The sequence below is a fragment of the Microcaecilia unicolor genome, chromosome 7 (assembly GCF_901765095.1).
Source record: "Microcaecilia unicolor chromosome 7, aMicUni1.1, whole genome shotgun sequence".
Taxonomy (NCBI): Eukaryota; Metazoa; Chordata; class Amphibia; order Gymnophiona; family Siphonopidae; genus Microcaecilia; species Microcaecilia unicolor.
This window is the reverse complement of record NC_044037.1, coordinates 277,365,225-277,382,396: the sequence shown is the minus strand read 5'-3', so window position 1 is coordinate 277,382,396 and position 17,172 is coordinate 277,365,225. Positions and strand designations below refer to the sequence as shown.

At 43.7% G+C, this 17,172-nt stretch overlaps 1 protein-coding gene across 1 annotated transcript in view; it reads left to right on the top strand.

The window, feature by feature from the left end:
- Positions 1-50: 50 nt before the first annotated feature.
- PARP9 (poly(ADP-ribose) polymerase family member 9) overlaps positions 51-17,172 on the top strand; it is a 63,275-nt gene continuing 46,153 nt past the window's right edge. Inside the window, 3 exon segments of the mRNA XM_030209177.1 lie at positions 51-139; positions 8,093-8,188; positions 10,143-10,170. Of these exon segments, the coding sequence (XP_030065037.1) occupies positions 8,174-8,188; positions 10,143-10,170 (43 nt within the window). The 5' untranslated portion in view covers positions 51-139; positions 8,093-8,173.

The window sequence follows — 17,172 nt, the reverse complement described above, 5'->3', positions numbered from 1 at the left end:
TCCTCCGGCAACAATAGAGCTAGCGAGGCGCGCGCAAAGCGGAGAGAGCGCGGCACGCGGCGGCGGCGGCTGCTCGTCCAGTGAGAGAAGAATTTGGTTTCGGCCGGGCCCCGGGGATGAAGGAGAGGCTCGAGGCCGGGTTAGTAGTCCTGCTGCCTTGCCAGCCGCGTAATTCTCTCCTCCGAACCCCCCCCCCCCCCAACTGTAACGTAAACTGTGTAGGCGCTTCCGTCGCCCCCCCCCAAAAAAAAAAAAAAACAACAAAACTTGCATGTCCTGGGCGGCGGTTGTGCTTTTATGCTTTTCTGTGCTGAGGTGGGTAAGGTTACTAAAGTTACAAGCTGCTGCCCTAATGCAAACTGAAAGTGCCTCACGACTGTTCTTCGAGTCTCACAGGGCCTTAACTTTTTATTTTTGCTGTTTCTCTGGGAAACGATGTACTACTACTACTATTTCGCATTTCTATAGCGCTACAAGGCGTACGCACAAACATACGTACAGCGCTGCACAAACATAGAAGAAAGACAGTCCCTGCTCAAAGAGCTATGTAATAAAAGTAAGCCAAGTATAGGACAATCAAGCCATTGTGACATCACTGATGAGGTTGGCTCTTATTGGTGGCCTCAGGCATTATGACATCACAATATTAGCTCTGGTTACAAGAGACTACTACTACTACTATTTATCACTTCTATAGCACTACAAGGCATACGCAGCGCTGCACAAACATAGAAGAAAGACAGTCCCTGCTCAAAGAGCTATGTAATAAAAGTAAGCCAAGTATAGGACAATCAAGCCATTGTGACATCACTGATGAGGTTGGCTCTTATTGGTGGCCTGAGGCATTATGACATCACAATATTAGCTCTGGTTACAAGAGACTACTACTACTACTATTTATCACTTCTATAGCACTACAAGGCATACGCAGCGCTGCACAAACATAGAGGAAAGACAGTCCCTGCTCAAAGAGCTTACAATCTAATAGACAAAAAATAAATAAAGTAAGCAAATCAAATCAATTAATGTGTACGGGAAGGAAGAGAGGAGGGTAGGTGGAGGCGAGTGGTTACAAGTGGTTACGAGTCAAAAGCAATGTTAAAGAGGTGGGCTTTCAGTCTAGATTTAAAGGTGGCCAAGGATGGGGCAAGACATAGGGGCTCAGGAAGTTTATTCCAGGCGTCGGGTGCAGCAAGACAGAAGGCGCGAAGTCTGGAGTTGGCAGTAGTGGAGAAGGGAACAGATAAGAAGGATTTATCCATGGAGCGGAGTGCACGGGAAGGGGTGTAGGGAAGGACGAGTGTGGAGAGATACTGGGGAGCAGCAGAGTGAATACATTTATAGGTTAGTAGAAGAAATAAACACAAACCCTATAGGGACTCCGACGCCCTGCATTAGGACCTTATAGACCATTGACTTTTTTTTTTAAACAAAAGAGAGATCGGCATGAAACAAAATATTTCTTTTTAATATTTTATTATTATTTATTGCATTTGTATCCCACATTTTCCCACCTATTTGCAGGCGCAATGTGGCTTACAGAGTCTTGTTATGGCATTAACATTCCAGGATATCGGATACAATTAGTGATGCATCAAGGTTAAGTGGGGGGAACAGAAAAGAGTTAGGTGAGTAAGTATAGAAGGTAGATTATCTTAGCTGGATTGGGTTGGCGAAGTAGTCGAGTGAGGTTTTTAAAACTTGTGCCAGGAACATGCTCAAAACAGAATAATCCACTTGTGTATCCAAAATGTATGCTTCTACAAATGAGATAAAGTGAAGATGTGATGAGAGAGTTTAATTTTAATTCCATTTCGTTTCAGTATATTCCATCGTTATAAAACCTGGCTTCCCAAAGGAAGATTACAACAACACTTAAGAGGAAGCTATCAGGAAACAGGATATTCTCACTAAGATTTAGCCATTTATTACCCTATTCCATAGAACAGTGTGGAAAAAAGAGCACAAAATACAGTTTATTACTGCTGTTTTTAACTGCTATAATATTTTATGCTGTTTACCCCCCCCCCCCCCCCCCCCCCCCCCCCCCAGTTTACAAAGCCGCTGTAGGAGCTGCCTTGCACCAATGCCAAGCTTTCATAAGTATTGCCATACTAGGACAGTTCAAAGTTCCATCAAGCCTAGCATCCTGTTTCCAACAGTGGCCAATCCAGGTCACAAATACCTGGCAAGATCCCCCAAAAAGTACAAAACATTTTATGCTGCTTATCCTAGAAATAGTGGATTTTCCCCAAGCCAATTTAATAATGGTCAATGGACTTTTCCTCTAGGAAGCTGTCCAAACATTTTTTTAAAACTCTGCTAAGCCAACCACCTTAACCACATTCTCTGGCAATGAATTCCAGAGTTTAATTACACGTTGAGAGACTAAGAGGTATATTTTCAAAGCACTTTGGGAGGCTAAGTTCCATAGGTTTCTATGGAACTTTGGGAGGCTAAGTGCTTTGAAAATGAGCCCCTAAAAGGTTTCTCAGATTCATTTTAAATCTACTACTTTGTAGCTTCATCGCATGCCCCCTAGTCCTAGTACCCCTGGAAAGTGTAAACAAACGCTTTGTCTACCCGTTCCACTCCACTCATTTTATTGACCTCTATCAAATCTCCCCTCAACTGTCTTTTCACCAAGCTGAAGAGCCCTAGCCGCTTTAGCCTTTCCTCATAGGGAAGGCGTCCCATCCCCTTTATCATTTTCGTCGCCCTTCTCTGCACCTTTTCTAATTCCATTATATCTTTTTTGAGATGCAGTGACCAGAATTGAACACAGTATTCGAGATGCGGGCGCACCATAGAGCGATGCAAAGGCATTATAACGTACTGATTTTTGTTTTCCATTTCTTTCCTAATAATACCTAACATTCTATTTGCTTTCTTAGCCGCAGCAGCACACAGAGCAGAAGGTTTCAATGTATCATCAACAACACCTAGATCCCTTTCTTGGTCCGTGACTCCTAATGTGGAACCTTGCATGACGTGGCTATAATTCGGGTTCCTCTTTCCCACATGCATCACTTTGCACTTGCTCATATTAAACATCATCCGCCATTTAGACGCCCAGTCTCGTAAGGTCCTCTTGTAATTTTTCACAGTCCTCCTGTGATTTAACGACTTTGAATAACTTTGTGTCATCAGCAAATTTAATTACCTCACTAGTTACTCCCATCTCTAGGTCATTTATAAATATGTTAAAAAGCAGCGGTCCCAGCACAGATCCCTGGGGAACCCCACTAACTACCCTTCTCCATTGAGAATACTGACCATTTAACCCTACTCTCTGTTTTCTATCTTTTAAGCAGTTTTTAATCCACAATAGGATAGTACCTCCTATTCCATGACTCTCCAATTTCCTCTGGAATCTTTCATGAGGTACTTTGTCAAACGCCTTTTGAAAATCCAGATACACAATATCAACCGGCTCCCCTTTATCCACATGTTTGTTCACCCCTTCAAAGAAATGTAATAGATTGATGAGGCAAGATTTCCCTTCACTAAATCCATGTTGGCTTTGCCTCATTAATCCATGCTTTTGAATATGTTGTGTAATTTTGTTCTTTATAATAGTCTCTACCATTTTGCCTGGCACTGACGTCAGACTCACCGATCTCCTCTGGAACTTTTTTTAAAAAATCAATGTTACATTGACTACCCTCCAATCTTCTGGTACCACGCTTGATTTTATGGATAACTTACATATTAACAACAATAGTTCCGCAAGTTCATTTTTCAGTTCTATTGGTACTCTGGGATGAATACCATCCGGTTCAGGAGATTTGGTACTCTTCAATTTGTAGAACTGCCCCATTACTTCCTACGGGTTTATAGAGATTTCATTCAGTTTCTCCGACTTGTCAGCTTTGAATAACATTTCTGGCACTAACAATAGTTCTGCAAGTTTCATTTTTCAATTCTATCAGTACTCCGGAATGAATACCATCCGGTCCACAAGATTTGCTACTCTTCAATTTGTCAAATTGCCCCATTACATCCTCCAGGTTTATAGAAATTTCAGTCAGTTTCTCCAGCTCATTAGCTTTGAATTCCATTTCTGGCACCGGTATCTCTCCCAGATCTTCCTTGGTGAAGACCAAAGCAAAGAATTCATTTAATCTCTCTTCTATGGCTTTGTCTTCCCTGATTGCTCCTTTTACCCCTTGGTCATTTAGCGGTCCAACCGATTCTTTTGCTGGCTTCTTGCTTTTAATATACCTAAAATAATTTTTACTATATGTTTTTGCCTCCAACACAATCTTTTTTTTCATAGTATCTCTTTGCCTTCCTTATCAGCGCTTTGCATTTGACTTGACATTCCTTATGCTGTTTCTTATTATTTTCAGTCGGTTCCTTCTTCCATTTTCTAAAGGATTTTCTTTTAGCCCTAATAGCTTCCTTCACCTCACTTTTTAACCATGCTGGCTGTCGTTTGGTCTTCTGTCCTCCTTTTTTTTAATATGCAGAATATATTTGGTCTGGGTTTCCAGGATGGCGTTTTTGAACAGCATCCATGCCTGATGTAAATTTTTGACCCTTGCAGCTGCTCCTCTTAAGTTTTTTTTTTCACCGTTCTTATTTTATCGTAGTCTCCTTTTTGAAAGTTAAACGCTAATGTATTGGATTTCCTGTGTATAATTATTCCAAAGCTAATATCAAATCTGATCATATTATGATCACTGTTATCAAGCAGCCCCAGCACCATTAACCTCCCGCACCAGATCATGCACTCCACTAAGGACTAGGTCCTGTACCAGCTGCTCCATAAAACAGCCCTTGATTTTGCCAAGGAATTTTACTTCCCTAGCATGCCCTGATGTTACATTTATCCAGTCAATATCGGGGTGATGGAAAATCAGCCGTTATTGTGTTGCCCAGTTTGTTAGCCTCCCTAATTTCTGATAACATTTCTACATCCGTCTGTTCATCCTGCCCAGGCAGATGGTAGTACACTCCTATAGCTACCCTATTCCCCTGTACACATGGAATTTCAAGATATGTTTTGTTTCCTGCAGAATTTTGCAATCTACTTGATTCAAGGCCCTCCTTAATCATACAGTGCTACCCCTCTACCAATTCGATCCACCCTATCACTACGATACAGTTTGTACCCTGGTATGACAGTGTCCCATTGGTTATCATTCTTCCACCAGGTCTCAGAGATGCCTATTATATCTAATTTTTCATTTAGTGCAATATATTCTAACTCTCCCATCTTATTTCTTAGGTTTCTGAAATTTGCATATAGACATTTCAAACTATGTTTGTTCCTATTTTAATCATGCTCAGTAGTTGACAGTATTAATTTGTAATCTTTTGTCTGATTTTTATTTTTATTTAAGGACACCTGATCTACTACGGTCTCTTTTGCAACCTCACTATCAGGATACCCTATCTTCCCTGTTTTGGTGATATCTTTGAAAAATACCTTATTCCGAACCGTTCACTTTTGAGCGACTGTCGACCTTCCCCAGTTTCTAGTTTAAAAGCTTCTCTATCTTCTTTTTAAATGCTGATGCCAGCAGCCTGGTCCCCCACCCTAGTTAAGGTGGAGCCCATCCTTTCGGAATAGGCTCCTCCTTCCCCAGAATGTTGCCCAGTTCCTAACAAATCTAAAACCCGCCTCCCTGCACCATCGTCTCATCCATTCATTGAGACTCCGGAGCTCTGCCTGTCTCTTGGGCCCTGCGCGTGGAACGGGTAGCACTTCAGAAAATGCAACCCTAGAGGTTCTGAATTTGAGCTTTCTAAATTGTCAGAAAATAATATACAAATCTGTACTAGCAGCAGGGTCTTCATACCAGAGTATGAAGCAATAGAATTTATTACCAAAATACCTAAGATGTATAACCTAATATCTGAGTGTTCAGAAACATTTAAAAGCGTTCTTTTTTTTTTTTTTTTTTTAGTAAATCTTTAGGTGAGGAAAAGAACGAACTAAACCCATTCCACAGTTGATATGTCTCTACTTAGTCTGTTCCTCTTGTATTAGAACAGTCATATGGACCTCTGGTGCCCAATTTCTAGCTCTTTTAGTCACTTTGTACAGTACTCAGTAAAAATGTTCAGGTTGTTTTAGTTTTGTAAGCCACATTGAACCAACAAGTCAGGTGATCAAATTTACAGATGACAAAAAATTATTCAAAGTTGTTAAATCACATACAGATTGTGAGAAATTGCAGGAGGACCATGCAAGATAGGGAGGCTGGACATCCAAATGGCAGCTGAAATTTAATGTGAACAAGTGTAAAATGATGCACATTGGGAAGTATTACCCAAATTATAGCCACACAATGCTAGGTTCCACACTAGGAGCCATTGTGGGCAATAAGTTGAAATCTTATACTTAGTGTATGTTGGTGGCCATACATAACAAGCAGAATGTTAGGAATTATTAGAAAAGTTGAGTGAAGAAATGTTTTCTCCAATTTGTTTTAAATTTACTACATTATAGCTTCATCGCATGCCCCCTAGTCCTAGTATTTTTGGAAAGCGTGAACAGACTCTTCACATCTACCTGTTCAACTCCACTCATTATTTTATAGACCTCTATCATATCTCCCCTCAGCCGCCTTTTCTCCGACCTGAAGAGCCCTAGCCGCTTTAGCTTTTCCTCATAGTGAATTTTATTTTAGAAGCTCTATTCTTGTTTTGGACCTCTGAAAACTGGCATTTAAATGTTCGTGTTGCATGGACGTCTAAATCAACAATTCTACAAAGGCAGCATATAGACATCTAACCCTGCAGGACGTCCATGTGGCAAGGGTGCATGGTCTAGGCATGTTTCGGGTGAGACTAAGGGAGGACCCAAAAAATTAATTCCCAACTCCTATCGCAGAAGAAGAAGGGGCGTCCAAGTGTAAAAAAGAAGAATGTATGGGGCCCTTTTACTAAGGTGTGGGTAGTGCGTGCTAAATCGTTACTACTACAAGGCTAGTGCTTGCGCCCAGTGGTAATTCTGAGTTTGCTGCACACAGAATCCCGTGGTAGAAAATAATTTTCTCTATTTTCTATCATGTGGGGGATGGGGGTTACCGGCGTTAATCAGCAGTCAGCGCACGCTGCATGGTTACGTACCTTCTGTCTCGCTGCACCCTACGCCTGGAATAAACTTCCTGAGCCCCTACGTCTTGCCCCATCCTTGGCCACCTTTAAATCTAGACTGAAAGCCCACCTCTTTAACATTGCTTTTGACTCGTAACCACTTGTAACCACTCGCCTCCACCTACCCTCCTCTCTTCCTTCCCGTTCACATTAATTGATTTGATTTGCTTGCTTTATTTAGTTTTTGTCTATTAGATTGTAAGCTCTTTGAGCAGGGACTGTCTTTCTTCTATGTTTGTGCAGCGCTGCGTATGCCTTGTAGCGCTATAGAAGTGATAAATAGTAATAGTAGTAGTCTCTTGTAACCAGAGCTAATATTGTGATGTCATAATGCCTCAGGCCACCAATAAGAGTCAACCTCATCAGTGATGTCACAATGGCTTGATTGTCCTATACTTGGCTTACTTTTATTACATAGCTCTTTGAGCAGGGACTGTCTTTCTTCTATGTTTGTGCAGCGCTGCGTATGCCTTGTAGCGCTATAGAAATGCTAAATAGTAGTAGTAGTAGAAAACAGAGAAGATCATAATTCCGCAGTATCTATTTCATGGACTGACTACACCTTGAGTATTCTTTCCAATTCTGGTCAGCCCATATTGAAAATGTTAGCATAATCCTACCAAGTACTCGTGACCTGGATTGGCCACTGTTGGAAACAGGATATTGGGCTTGATGGACCTTTGGTCTGACCCTGTATATCAAGTCTTACGTTTTTTATGCTTCCATTTTGCAAAATGAGTTGTTTTGTATACAACACATATTATTTGGTACATATGAGGTCAGATTTTCATGTGTTATGGTGTAATAATTCATATTGTAGAAATTTATCAAGCATTTATTTCTTGTTAACTCATGTTATTTGCCATAAATCCAAATCCTTAGAATGTGGCTTAGTAAACCGGCCTCATAATACATGCGTGTATTAATGTAAAATTTGTAGATTATTCTAATCTTGTCACTGTTTATGTGTTTTCTTCTTTAGGTGCGCATGAGAGTTTGTAAACTGGAAAACACAAAACGTATACGAGACAAATTGAAATAGAAAATAAACTGACAGGAAAGAATGGCCCATTCAAAGGTAATAACTAATACTGAATTACCGTATTGAGTAAACACTTAGGTAATTTTACTTTTCTTTTTAAAAAGAAAGTAGCTTTACAATGCGATGTCAGTGGTGCAGGTGCAGACAGAGACTTATGGGACTGAATAATGAAAAAGAAAGAATATTGTATATTTTGTCCCCCAAATTCTATATAGGTTTTCCAAATTTGGATGCAGATCCCAGATCCATTCACAAACAAATTAATTTTTTATTTTATTTTATTAGCAAAAAAAAAAAAAGGTTCCGGTATGCCGTACCAGTGCGTACCGGCACAAAAAAAAGCACTGATTTACATAGACATAATATTAAACATTTCAATGCCAACCAGGATGCGACCTTTGTGGGACAGCACTTTAGAAAACCAGAACACTGTATCAATGATCTTATGGTGAGAATACTAGAAGGAAATTTTAAGACGATCCAAGAAAGACCTTTGAAGTCATAATGATGAACTATTTTGACACCCACCAGACAGGGTTCTGGGCTTTCTATCCCACTATAAACCATAAAATTATACTGCTTTGTCAGCCTCTTATCGGGCATCCATCTCTCTCTCTCTCCCACCTAGCTCCCCCTGTTTATTTTATTTATTTATTTTTTATTTTGCTGACACCTTTTCAGTAGTAGCTCAAGGTGACTTACATTCAGGTACACTGGGTATGTCTATGACCCCGGAGGGCTCAACAATCTAAGTTTGTACCTGAAGCAATGGAGGGTTAAGTGACTTGCCCAAGATCACAAGGAGCAACAGTGGGTTTGAACTTGCCACCTCTGAATGTCAAGACCAGTGCTCTAACCACTAGGCCACTCCTCCACGCTGTTTTTCACCTAACCTACCCCACCCTCTTCCTGTGAGACTGTCATTGGAATTCTTTTGTGTTTCACTTATATGTTATATACACTTATTATTATTATTATTATATACTTATGTACTTATACATACCCAGTGTACCTGATTGTAACTCACCTTAAGCTACTACTGAAAAAGGTGTGAGCAAAATTAAAATCTCTCTATATAAAAGGCAACACCAACGTTCTATGAAGCCTCTAGATGGAAGTGTGAAGGGGGAGAGATATCCGGTTTCCCCATGAGTGTCTGCCCCGCCCTGTCTGTAACACAAACAGTCAGTGAAGGAAAACAGCACAGCACGAAATCGCTGGCTCTGTAACAGTGAAGGACTCAGAGGGGGGAGGGGAGAGAGGCCAGAGGGCAGGGACACACACACTCCCACATGCACACAGAAGAAAACCTTGCTAGCCCCCCCCCCCCCCCCCCCGTTTCATTTGCATCAGAAACAGGGCTTTTTTTACTGAAGGACTCGGAGGGGAGAGAGGGCAGAGGGCAGGGACACACACACTCCCACATGCACACAGAAGAAAACCTTGCTCTCCCCCCCCCCCCCCCCATTTCATTTGCATCAGAAACAGGGCTTTTTTACTGAAGGACTCAGAGGGGGGAGGGGAGAGAGGGCAGAGGGCAGGGACACACACACTCCCAAATGCACACAGAAGAAAACATTTCTAGCCCCCGTTTCATTTGCATCAGAAACGGGGCTTTTTTACTAGTAAATAATAATACATCTTCTGATATTTGTCAACATTTGCTTATTTCTAATCTGAAGAAGGGTTACCTTCAAAAACGAATCAAAAAATGTATTGCTAGTCCAATTAAAAAAAAAAAGGTATCATCTTATTTTCTTCACTCTTTTACCTCTAAAAGTGGACTGACGCAGCTACCACACCACTTTACTATGTAACTTTGTAAGTCTAAGTGCTTTGAAAATACGCTGCTAAGTAATACTTTATTTGTTTTAGAAATTCTTGTTCAAATTACTGACGGTACTTTGACCATTTTTTTGGCACTAGTGGTTTTAAAATGTATTCATGAAATAGATAAGAAATGGTTTATCACGCTTTTTGTTTTTCACAGGATACCACATATTCTGAAACAAAATCAGGTAAGAATCGGCTCCTTTTATATTGTGCAATAGCCTGTGATTTATACCAGAAGTCCCCAGATTTGGCCCTCAAGGGCTGCAAACCAGTCAGGTTTTTTTTTTTTTTTAGGTTTCCACAATGAATATGCCGGCGATATGCTTACATGCGCTGCCTCCATTGTGTGCATATTCCTGAAAGTCAGCTGGGTGTGGTCCTTACGGACCAAGTTTTGGGATCCCCCTGATTTCCTGGTTTTATACAAATATCTGTATTTTGTTCTCATAAAATTTCCATTATTATTACAATCTGATTTCCAAACCCAAACAAGTGACTTATAATTATTGAACCTAGTCTGATAATGGGATCGATACTAACCCTGCTGACAAAACAGTTGAACACTATGGAAATCTGATGATAGGTCTGACTATAACATCTGAAGTAGTGGTGTAGCTAGATGGGGCACCAGGGGAGCAACTTCTCCACCAAACGGACAGTGCTGGTGCCTATTTTTCAGGCAGTCCGTCGCATCTACACCGTGCGCGTGCACGTTCGCCTCTCCACTCCCCCTGGCGTCACAACCTGGCTATGCTTCTGATCTGAAGTTGTCATAGAGGCTGGTATGTACTGTTTCTTTCACGTCTGTGGGGGTGGGGTGGGAGGAGGTCAGTGACCACTGGGGGAGTGAGGGGGGGTCATGTCATAACCCTTCAAGTGGTCATCTCGTCATTTAGGGCACCTTTTTGTGACTTAGGAGTGATTGAAGCAGGTATAGATTTAAATATCTAACTTTTAGCCCTGGATGTTTTTGTTTTGTACCATTGTGGCAGAAAAATGTCCACGTTTTGGGAATGCCCAAATTGCAATTGTTTTTTGGAGAAAAACATCCAAATGTCACTTTATTCCGATTTTGAGATGTTTTTCTTTTTGAAAATGAGCCTCAAAGTGCATCAGTGGTAAATCATGATGAAGTGGAACCTGCCACTTTGTTGGGCTGCCTGGATGACCATGCAGGTCTTTAGCTGCCAACATTTAGTGTGTTGTTATGTTAAGAAAGTTTGAGACAGGTACATAGGATGTCTGAGGGAAAGGAAGGGATAGTAGATGGCATGGATGGGCAGACTGGATAGGCCACATGGTCTTTATCTACTTACATTTGGCTGTGTTTCTATGAAACTTGAAATGGTGATTAACCCAGGTCTGAGGGAAATCGTAAAGGAGGCAGTTCTAGAACAGGTTGCCAAAATGTTGGTTCCCACTTTTTGCAGGTAGTGAATCTGCCCTATAAAAACATTTACACGTGTAAGGGTTCTTAAAGAATAGTGGTCTAAACTGGCATCAGTACACTGCATTTAGGCATGCACATTTACAGCAGGTTTCACATAGATGCAAGTGCCTAAATGCAGCATTTACGCATGAAAATTATAGTCTGTTGTAAATTAAGCACATAAATGTTGGCCCCACCCATGCCCTTCCTTGGTGAACACCCCCTTCAGTTAAATGCTAAGTCATTTGCGTATATACATTGAGCTGCCATTATATGCATAAGAGTACATTTACCCACGTGAATGGCAATATTTTATAAATTTAAGCACACAAATAGGGCTAGATTCTATATATGGTGCCTAAAAAATCAACGCCGAAAAATACTCAAGCTATGTCATGCCTAAAGTTTGGCGCAGTTTATAGAATGAACGCTTCCTTAGCATCCCTTCGGACCGGTCCAGGATTGGACTGATGGGTTGTGCACTCCTTCCAGCAGGTGGAGACTGAGAAGTTTTGACTCTGGAAGCCAATAGGAACCGTGGCCATGTGACTCTAGATTTAGTATTCTCAGACTCCAGCAGGTGGAAGGAGGTGAGTCCTTAGTCTCCTGTCTATCTTCTTTCTATCCTTATTTAAAAAAAAAAAATTACTAATTTTGGACTTCTGTGCTCATGGTTAGTCTTGTTATGAGGGGTGCTACACTCGGGGGTACCAGGTCCCTCCCCCTCCTTCCTCCCATTTGGTGCTCCCACTGGTCTTGGCTGCTCATTTTTAACAGGGAACAGCTTTACCCCTTTGGAGGAACCCCCCCCCCCCCAAACCCCCCAAAACGGCCGTTTCTCCCCTCGGTTGTTGCCTTGGGCAGTCGCACCGGCTTTGCTTCTCATGGTAACCGCAGTAGAGCAAGGCTCCTTCTTTCAGCCGTGATGTATGAGAAACTCTTGCACTGTGGAATTTGCAGCGGGGGGTTGGGGTTCGGCGCGACCGGCACATGCAAGTTCTGCACTTCAGTAGATTCGATGATGGCTCACTCTCTGACGGCGTCTTCAGTAGTGTCTCCCCCGACTTCTTCGGGTACTGCAGCAGCTAGCGCTCCTATCTTGGTGGGAAAAACCGCCATTTTGTCAGATTTTGCTCCTCTCATATTGGGCCACTCCTGCCTTAACTCAGCCAACTGAGCACTCTGCGGTTGTTCTATCTCAGGCCTTAGGACCCCATGAGGGAGGTTTTCCCTCCGAGTTCATCCTACAAATGTATCAGGCTTTCTTATTAAAGAAATCAGGCGTGGGGGTCTCTCCCTCAGGGGATGCCCTGACAAGGCAAATAGCTCCTGCAAAGAGGACTATGGTGTCCTGGGATCTCCAGGAGGACTACCTTTCAGAGTTGGACATGCCTTCCTTAGAAGAGATGGAGGGTCAGCATTTGGAGGATCCTCTTGCGACTGAATCAACAACCTTCAGTGGTGAGGATCTTCCATAAGGAGGGCCTTCAGGAACTTAATTCCTTAGTAGCTTCCACCCTTCATTTTGATGATGAGCAGCCTTAGGTCCCTGAGGTCTGTAAGGTGGACCTGTTAGTCAAGGGCATTAGACATTCAGGAAAGACCTTTCCTGTGCAGCAGGACATCAGGGACATTATTCAGGCTCAGTGGGATGTGCTGGATTCTCCCTTTTGCCTAGCCAGGTCTATGGTGCGTCTTTATCCGGTCCCGGAGCAGGATAGGACTCTTCTTAAGATTCCTGTAGTGGACGCTGTGGTTTTGGCAGTAAATAAGCATAATACAGCCCCTGTCAATGGTAGTACGGCTCTTAGGGATGTCCAGGATCGTGTGGTCGAAGCTCTTTTGAAGAGTTGCTTTGATGTCTTTTCTTTGACAGTGCAGGTGGCTATCTGTGGTTCCTTGGTAGCTAGAGCTTGCTTCTGATGGGCTGAAAGAGTCTTGGACAGGGAGTCAGACAATTTGGCTTCCATAGATGCGGAAGTGGCCAAACTCGAGATGGGCTCAGCGTTTTTGGCATATGCCTTGTGTGATTTGTTGAGGGCCTTCTCCAAGTCCATGGCCTTGGGGGTGGCGGCTCGCCGTTACCTTTGGTTGAGAGATTGGTCAGCGGATTCCGCCTCCAAATCTAAGCTGAATAAGTTTCCCTTCAAGGGTTCCGGAGGATAGGCCTAGGGCTGCCGGCTGAGGTACATCTCTTCCCAGGGGATGAGGACATGATTTTCACTGCTTTTGACCTGGGAGAGGGATGCAATCCCAGAGGTCTAGGTTCATTCAGAGGTCTCAGTCCTTTCGTGGTTCCTGCCGTGGTGGACGAGAGCCCGGCCGCTCGTTCCAATCTCCTGCCGGCAATCCTGATGAAGGTGCGCAGACCCCTCCTCTGATTCCAGTGGGAGGTCGTCTCTCTCAGTTTTTACAGAGGTGGGCCCAGATTACCTTAGACCAGTGGGTGTTAGAGGTTATTCGAGACGGGTATGCCTTGGCGTTCGCACGGCCCCTTTACGATGCCTTCTTGGAGTCTCCCTTCTGCTCTCAACTGAAAGCGAGTGCGGTATGGGACATGCTGCAAAGGCTTTTGGACCTTCAAGCTATTTGTCCCATGCCATCTTCAGAGGTCAGACAGGGCCGTTATTCAATTTACTTTGTGGCATTTTATATCTGAAGGCGGTCAGTTGGGCCCTCAAAGTTTCCAGTTTCTGAATGGAGACCCTTCAATCCGTTGTCTCTGTTGGGACTGGCAAATTTCTGACTGCTCTGGATCTGACGGAGGCATATCTACATGTTCCAATCTTACCTTTTCCACAGAGGTTTCTTCGCTTTGTGGTTCTGGGGCATCATTTTCAGTTTCGGGCGCTTCTGTTTGGTCTGGTTACGGCTCTCCATACGTTCACCAAGGTGATGGTGGTGATGGCAGCCGCTCTCAAGAAGGAGGGCATTCTGGTTCACCCCTACCTGGATGACTGGTTGATCTGGGAAAAGTTGTATCAAGTGATTCTGCAAGTCATGGCTCGGGTGGTTCAGTTCCTGCAGTCCCTCAGCTGGGTAATCAACTTCCTCAAGAGCTGTCTGGTTCCTTCTCAGTCTATTACTACTACTACTACTACTTATCATTTCTATAGTGCTACTAGACGTACGCAGCACTGTACACTTGAACATGAAGAGACAGTCCCTGCTCAACAGAGCTTACAATCTAATTAGGACGAACAAACAAGAGATAAGGGAATATTAAAGTCAGGATGATAAAATAAGGGTTCTGAACAAGTGAACAAGAGTTAGGAGTTAAAAGCAGCATCAAAAAGGTGGGCTTTTAGCTTAGATTTGAAGACGGCCAGAGATGGAGCTTGACGGACCGGCTCAGGAAGTCTATTCCAGGCATAAGGTGCAGCAAGATAAAAGGAACGGAGTCTGGAGTTAGCAGTGGAGGAAAAGGGTGCAGATAAGAGAGATTTACCCAGTGAACGGAGTTCCAGGGGAGGAATGTAGGGAGAGATGAGAGTGGAGAGGTACTGAGGAGCTGCAAAGTGAATGCACTTATAGGTCAATAAGAGGAGTTTGAACTGTATGCGGAAACGGATAGGAAGCCAGTGAAGTGACTTGAGGAGAGGGCTAATATGAGCATAATGACACTGGCGGAATATTAGTCGTGCAGCAGAATTTTGAACAGATTGAAGAGGAGAGAGATGGCTAAGTGGGAGACCTGTGAGAAGCAAGTTGCAATAGTCTAAAAGAGAGGTGATAAGAGTGTGGATGAGGGTTCTGGTAGTGTACTCAGAAAGGAAAGGACGAATTTTGGTGATATTATAGAGAAAGAAACGACAGGTTTTAGCAGTCTGTTGAATATGTGCAGAGAAGGAGAGGGAGGAGTTGAAGATGACCCCAAGGTTACGAGCTGATGAGACAGGAAGGATGGGAGTGTTATCCACAGAAATAGAGAATGGGGGAGGAGGAGAGGTTGGTTTAGGGGGAAAGATAAGAAGCTCAGTCTTGTCCATGTTTAGTTTCAGGTGGCGCTGAGACATCCAGGCAGCAATGTCAGACAGGCAGGCTGATACTTTGGCCTGGATTTTGGCTGAGATTTCTGGTGTGGAGAGGTAGATCTGGGAGTCATCGGCGTAAAGATGATACTGAAAACTATGGGATGCGATCAGAGTACCAAGGGAAGAAGTATAGATGGAGAAAAGAGGTCCCAGGACAGATCCCTGAGGTACACCAACTGACAGGGGGATAGAAGTAGAAGAGGATCCACTAGAGTATACACTAAAAGTAAGCTGGGAGAGATAAGAAGAAAACCAGGAAAGAACAGAGCCCTGAAATCCAAGTATGGACAGCATATCAAGGAGTAGTCTGTGATCAACAGTGTCAAAAGCAGCAGATAGATCGAGAAGGATGAGGATAGAATAGAGACTTGTGGATCTGGTCAGGAACAGATCATTGGAGACTTTAGCAAGCGCTGTTTCAGTTGAATGAAGGAGTCCCTGGAGTATTTGAGAGTGTCCTTCGACACAGCATGTGGTTGGATTTTTCTTCCTCCAAACAGAATTCTCAAGCTACAGTCACAGATTCAGAGCTTGTTGCGCAAGCACCTCCCCTGTGCTTGGGATTATTTCCAGGTTCTGGGCTAGATGACTGCAGCGATAGAGGTGGTACCTTGGGTCAGAGTCTTTACTCTGTCCAGGTGGTCTCTTCAAATGGACTCTCTTTGGAAGAGGTTGTCCCTGTGAGCCCAGGAACGCAGCAGTTTTGTTCTGGTGGTTGAGTATGTGCAGTCTGTCCAAGGGGATGCTGCTGGACGTACCCCAGTGGATAGTGGTGACGACAGATGCGAACCTCAGGGGTTGGGGAGCTCACTGTATGGGGAGGTTTGCTCAGGGCCTGTGGATTCCCCAAGAGACGTCCCTGTCGATCAACCTGTTGGAAACCATGGCGATTCGGCTGGTGCTGGAAGCCTTCTCTTCCATGTTCAGAGCTGCGGTGCACATTCTCTCGGACTACGCAACAGAGGTGGGTCATGTCAATCGGCAAGGAGGGACCAGAAGTCGCCTCTTGCAGTAGGAGTCGGTGAAACTCATGGCCTGGTTGGAGTCTCATCTGGCTCTTCTCTTGGCCTCTCATGTAGCGGGAGAGCAGAAAGTCCAGTCAGATTTTCTCAGCTGTCGCACCCTCAATCTGGAAGAATGGTCCCTCTGTCCGCGGTGGGGTATTCCTCTCTTGGATCTTTTCGCCACGAGTCAACTCAAAAGTGCCTCGCTTCAGTCGCAGAAAGGAGTCAAGTTGGAAGGAATCGATTCTCTTCTTCATTAGTGGCCTCCAGCTCTTCTCTACGCGTTTCCTCAGTGGCCTCTTCTGGGGCGACTCATTCAGAGGATCGAGGCACACGGGAGGCCTGGTGGTCTTGGTGGCTCTGGACTGGTCTCGCAGTCCATGGTATGCATATCTAATTCGTCTTCAATCGGCTCCTCTGATTCGGCTCCCAGATTAGGTCGGTCTTCTGGCCTAGGGTCCAATTCTTCATCCAGACCCGGCTCGATTTTTGTCTTACGGCCTGGCTCTTGAACAGGCGTGCTTGCTGAAGAGGGGTTACTCTTCACAGGTCACTTCCACCATGCTTCGGTTGCGTTGTCGGTCCACATCTCTGAATTATATTAGAATTTGGTGGATTTTTGAAAAGTGATGTTCTGAGAAGGGTATCATTCCTCTCTGTGCTTCTGTAGTGGAGATGCTGGATTTTGTGCAGCAGGGGTTTGACAAAGGTTTGGCTCTC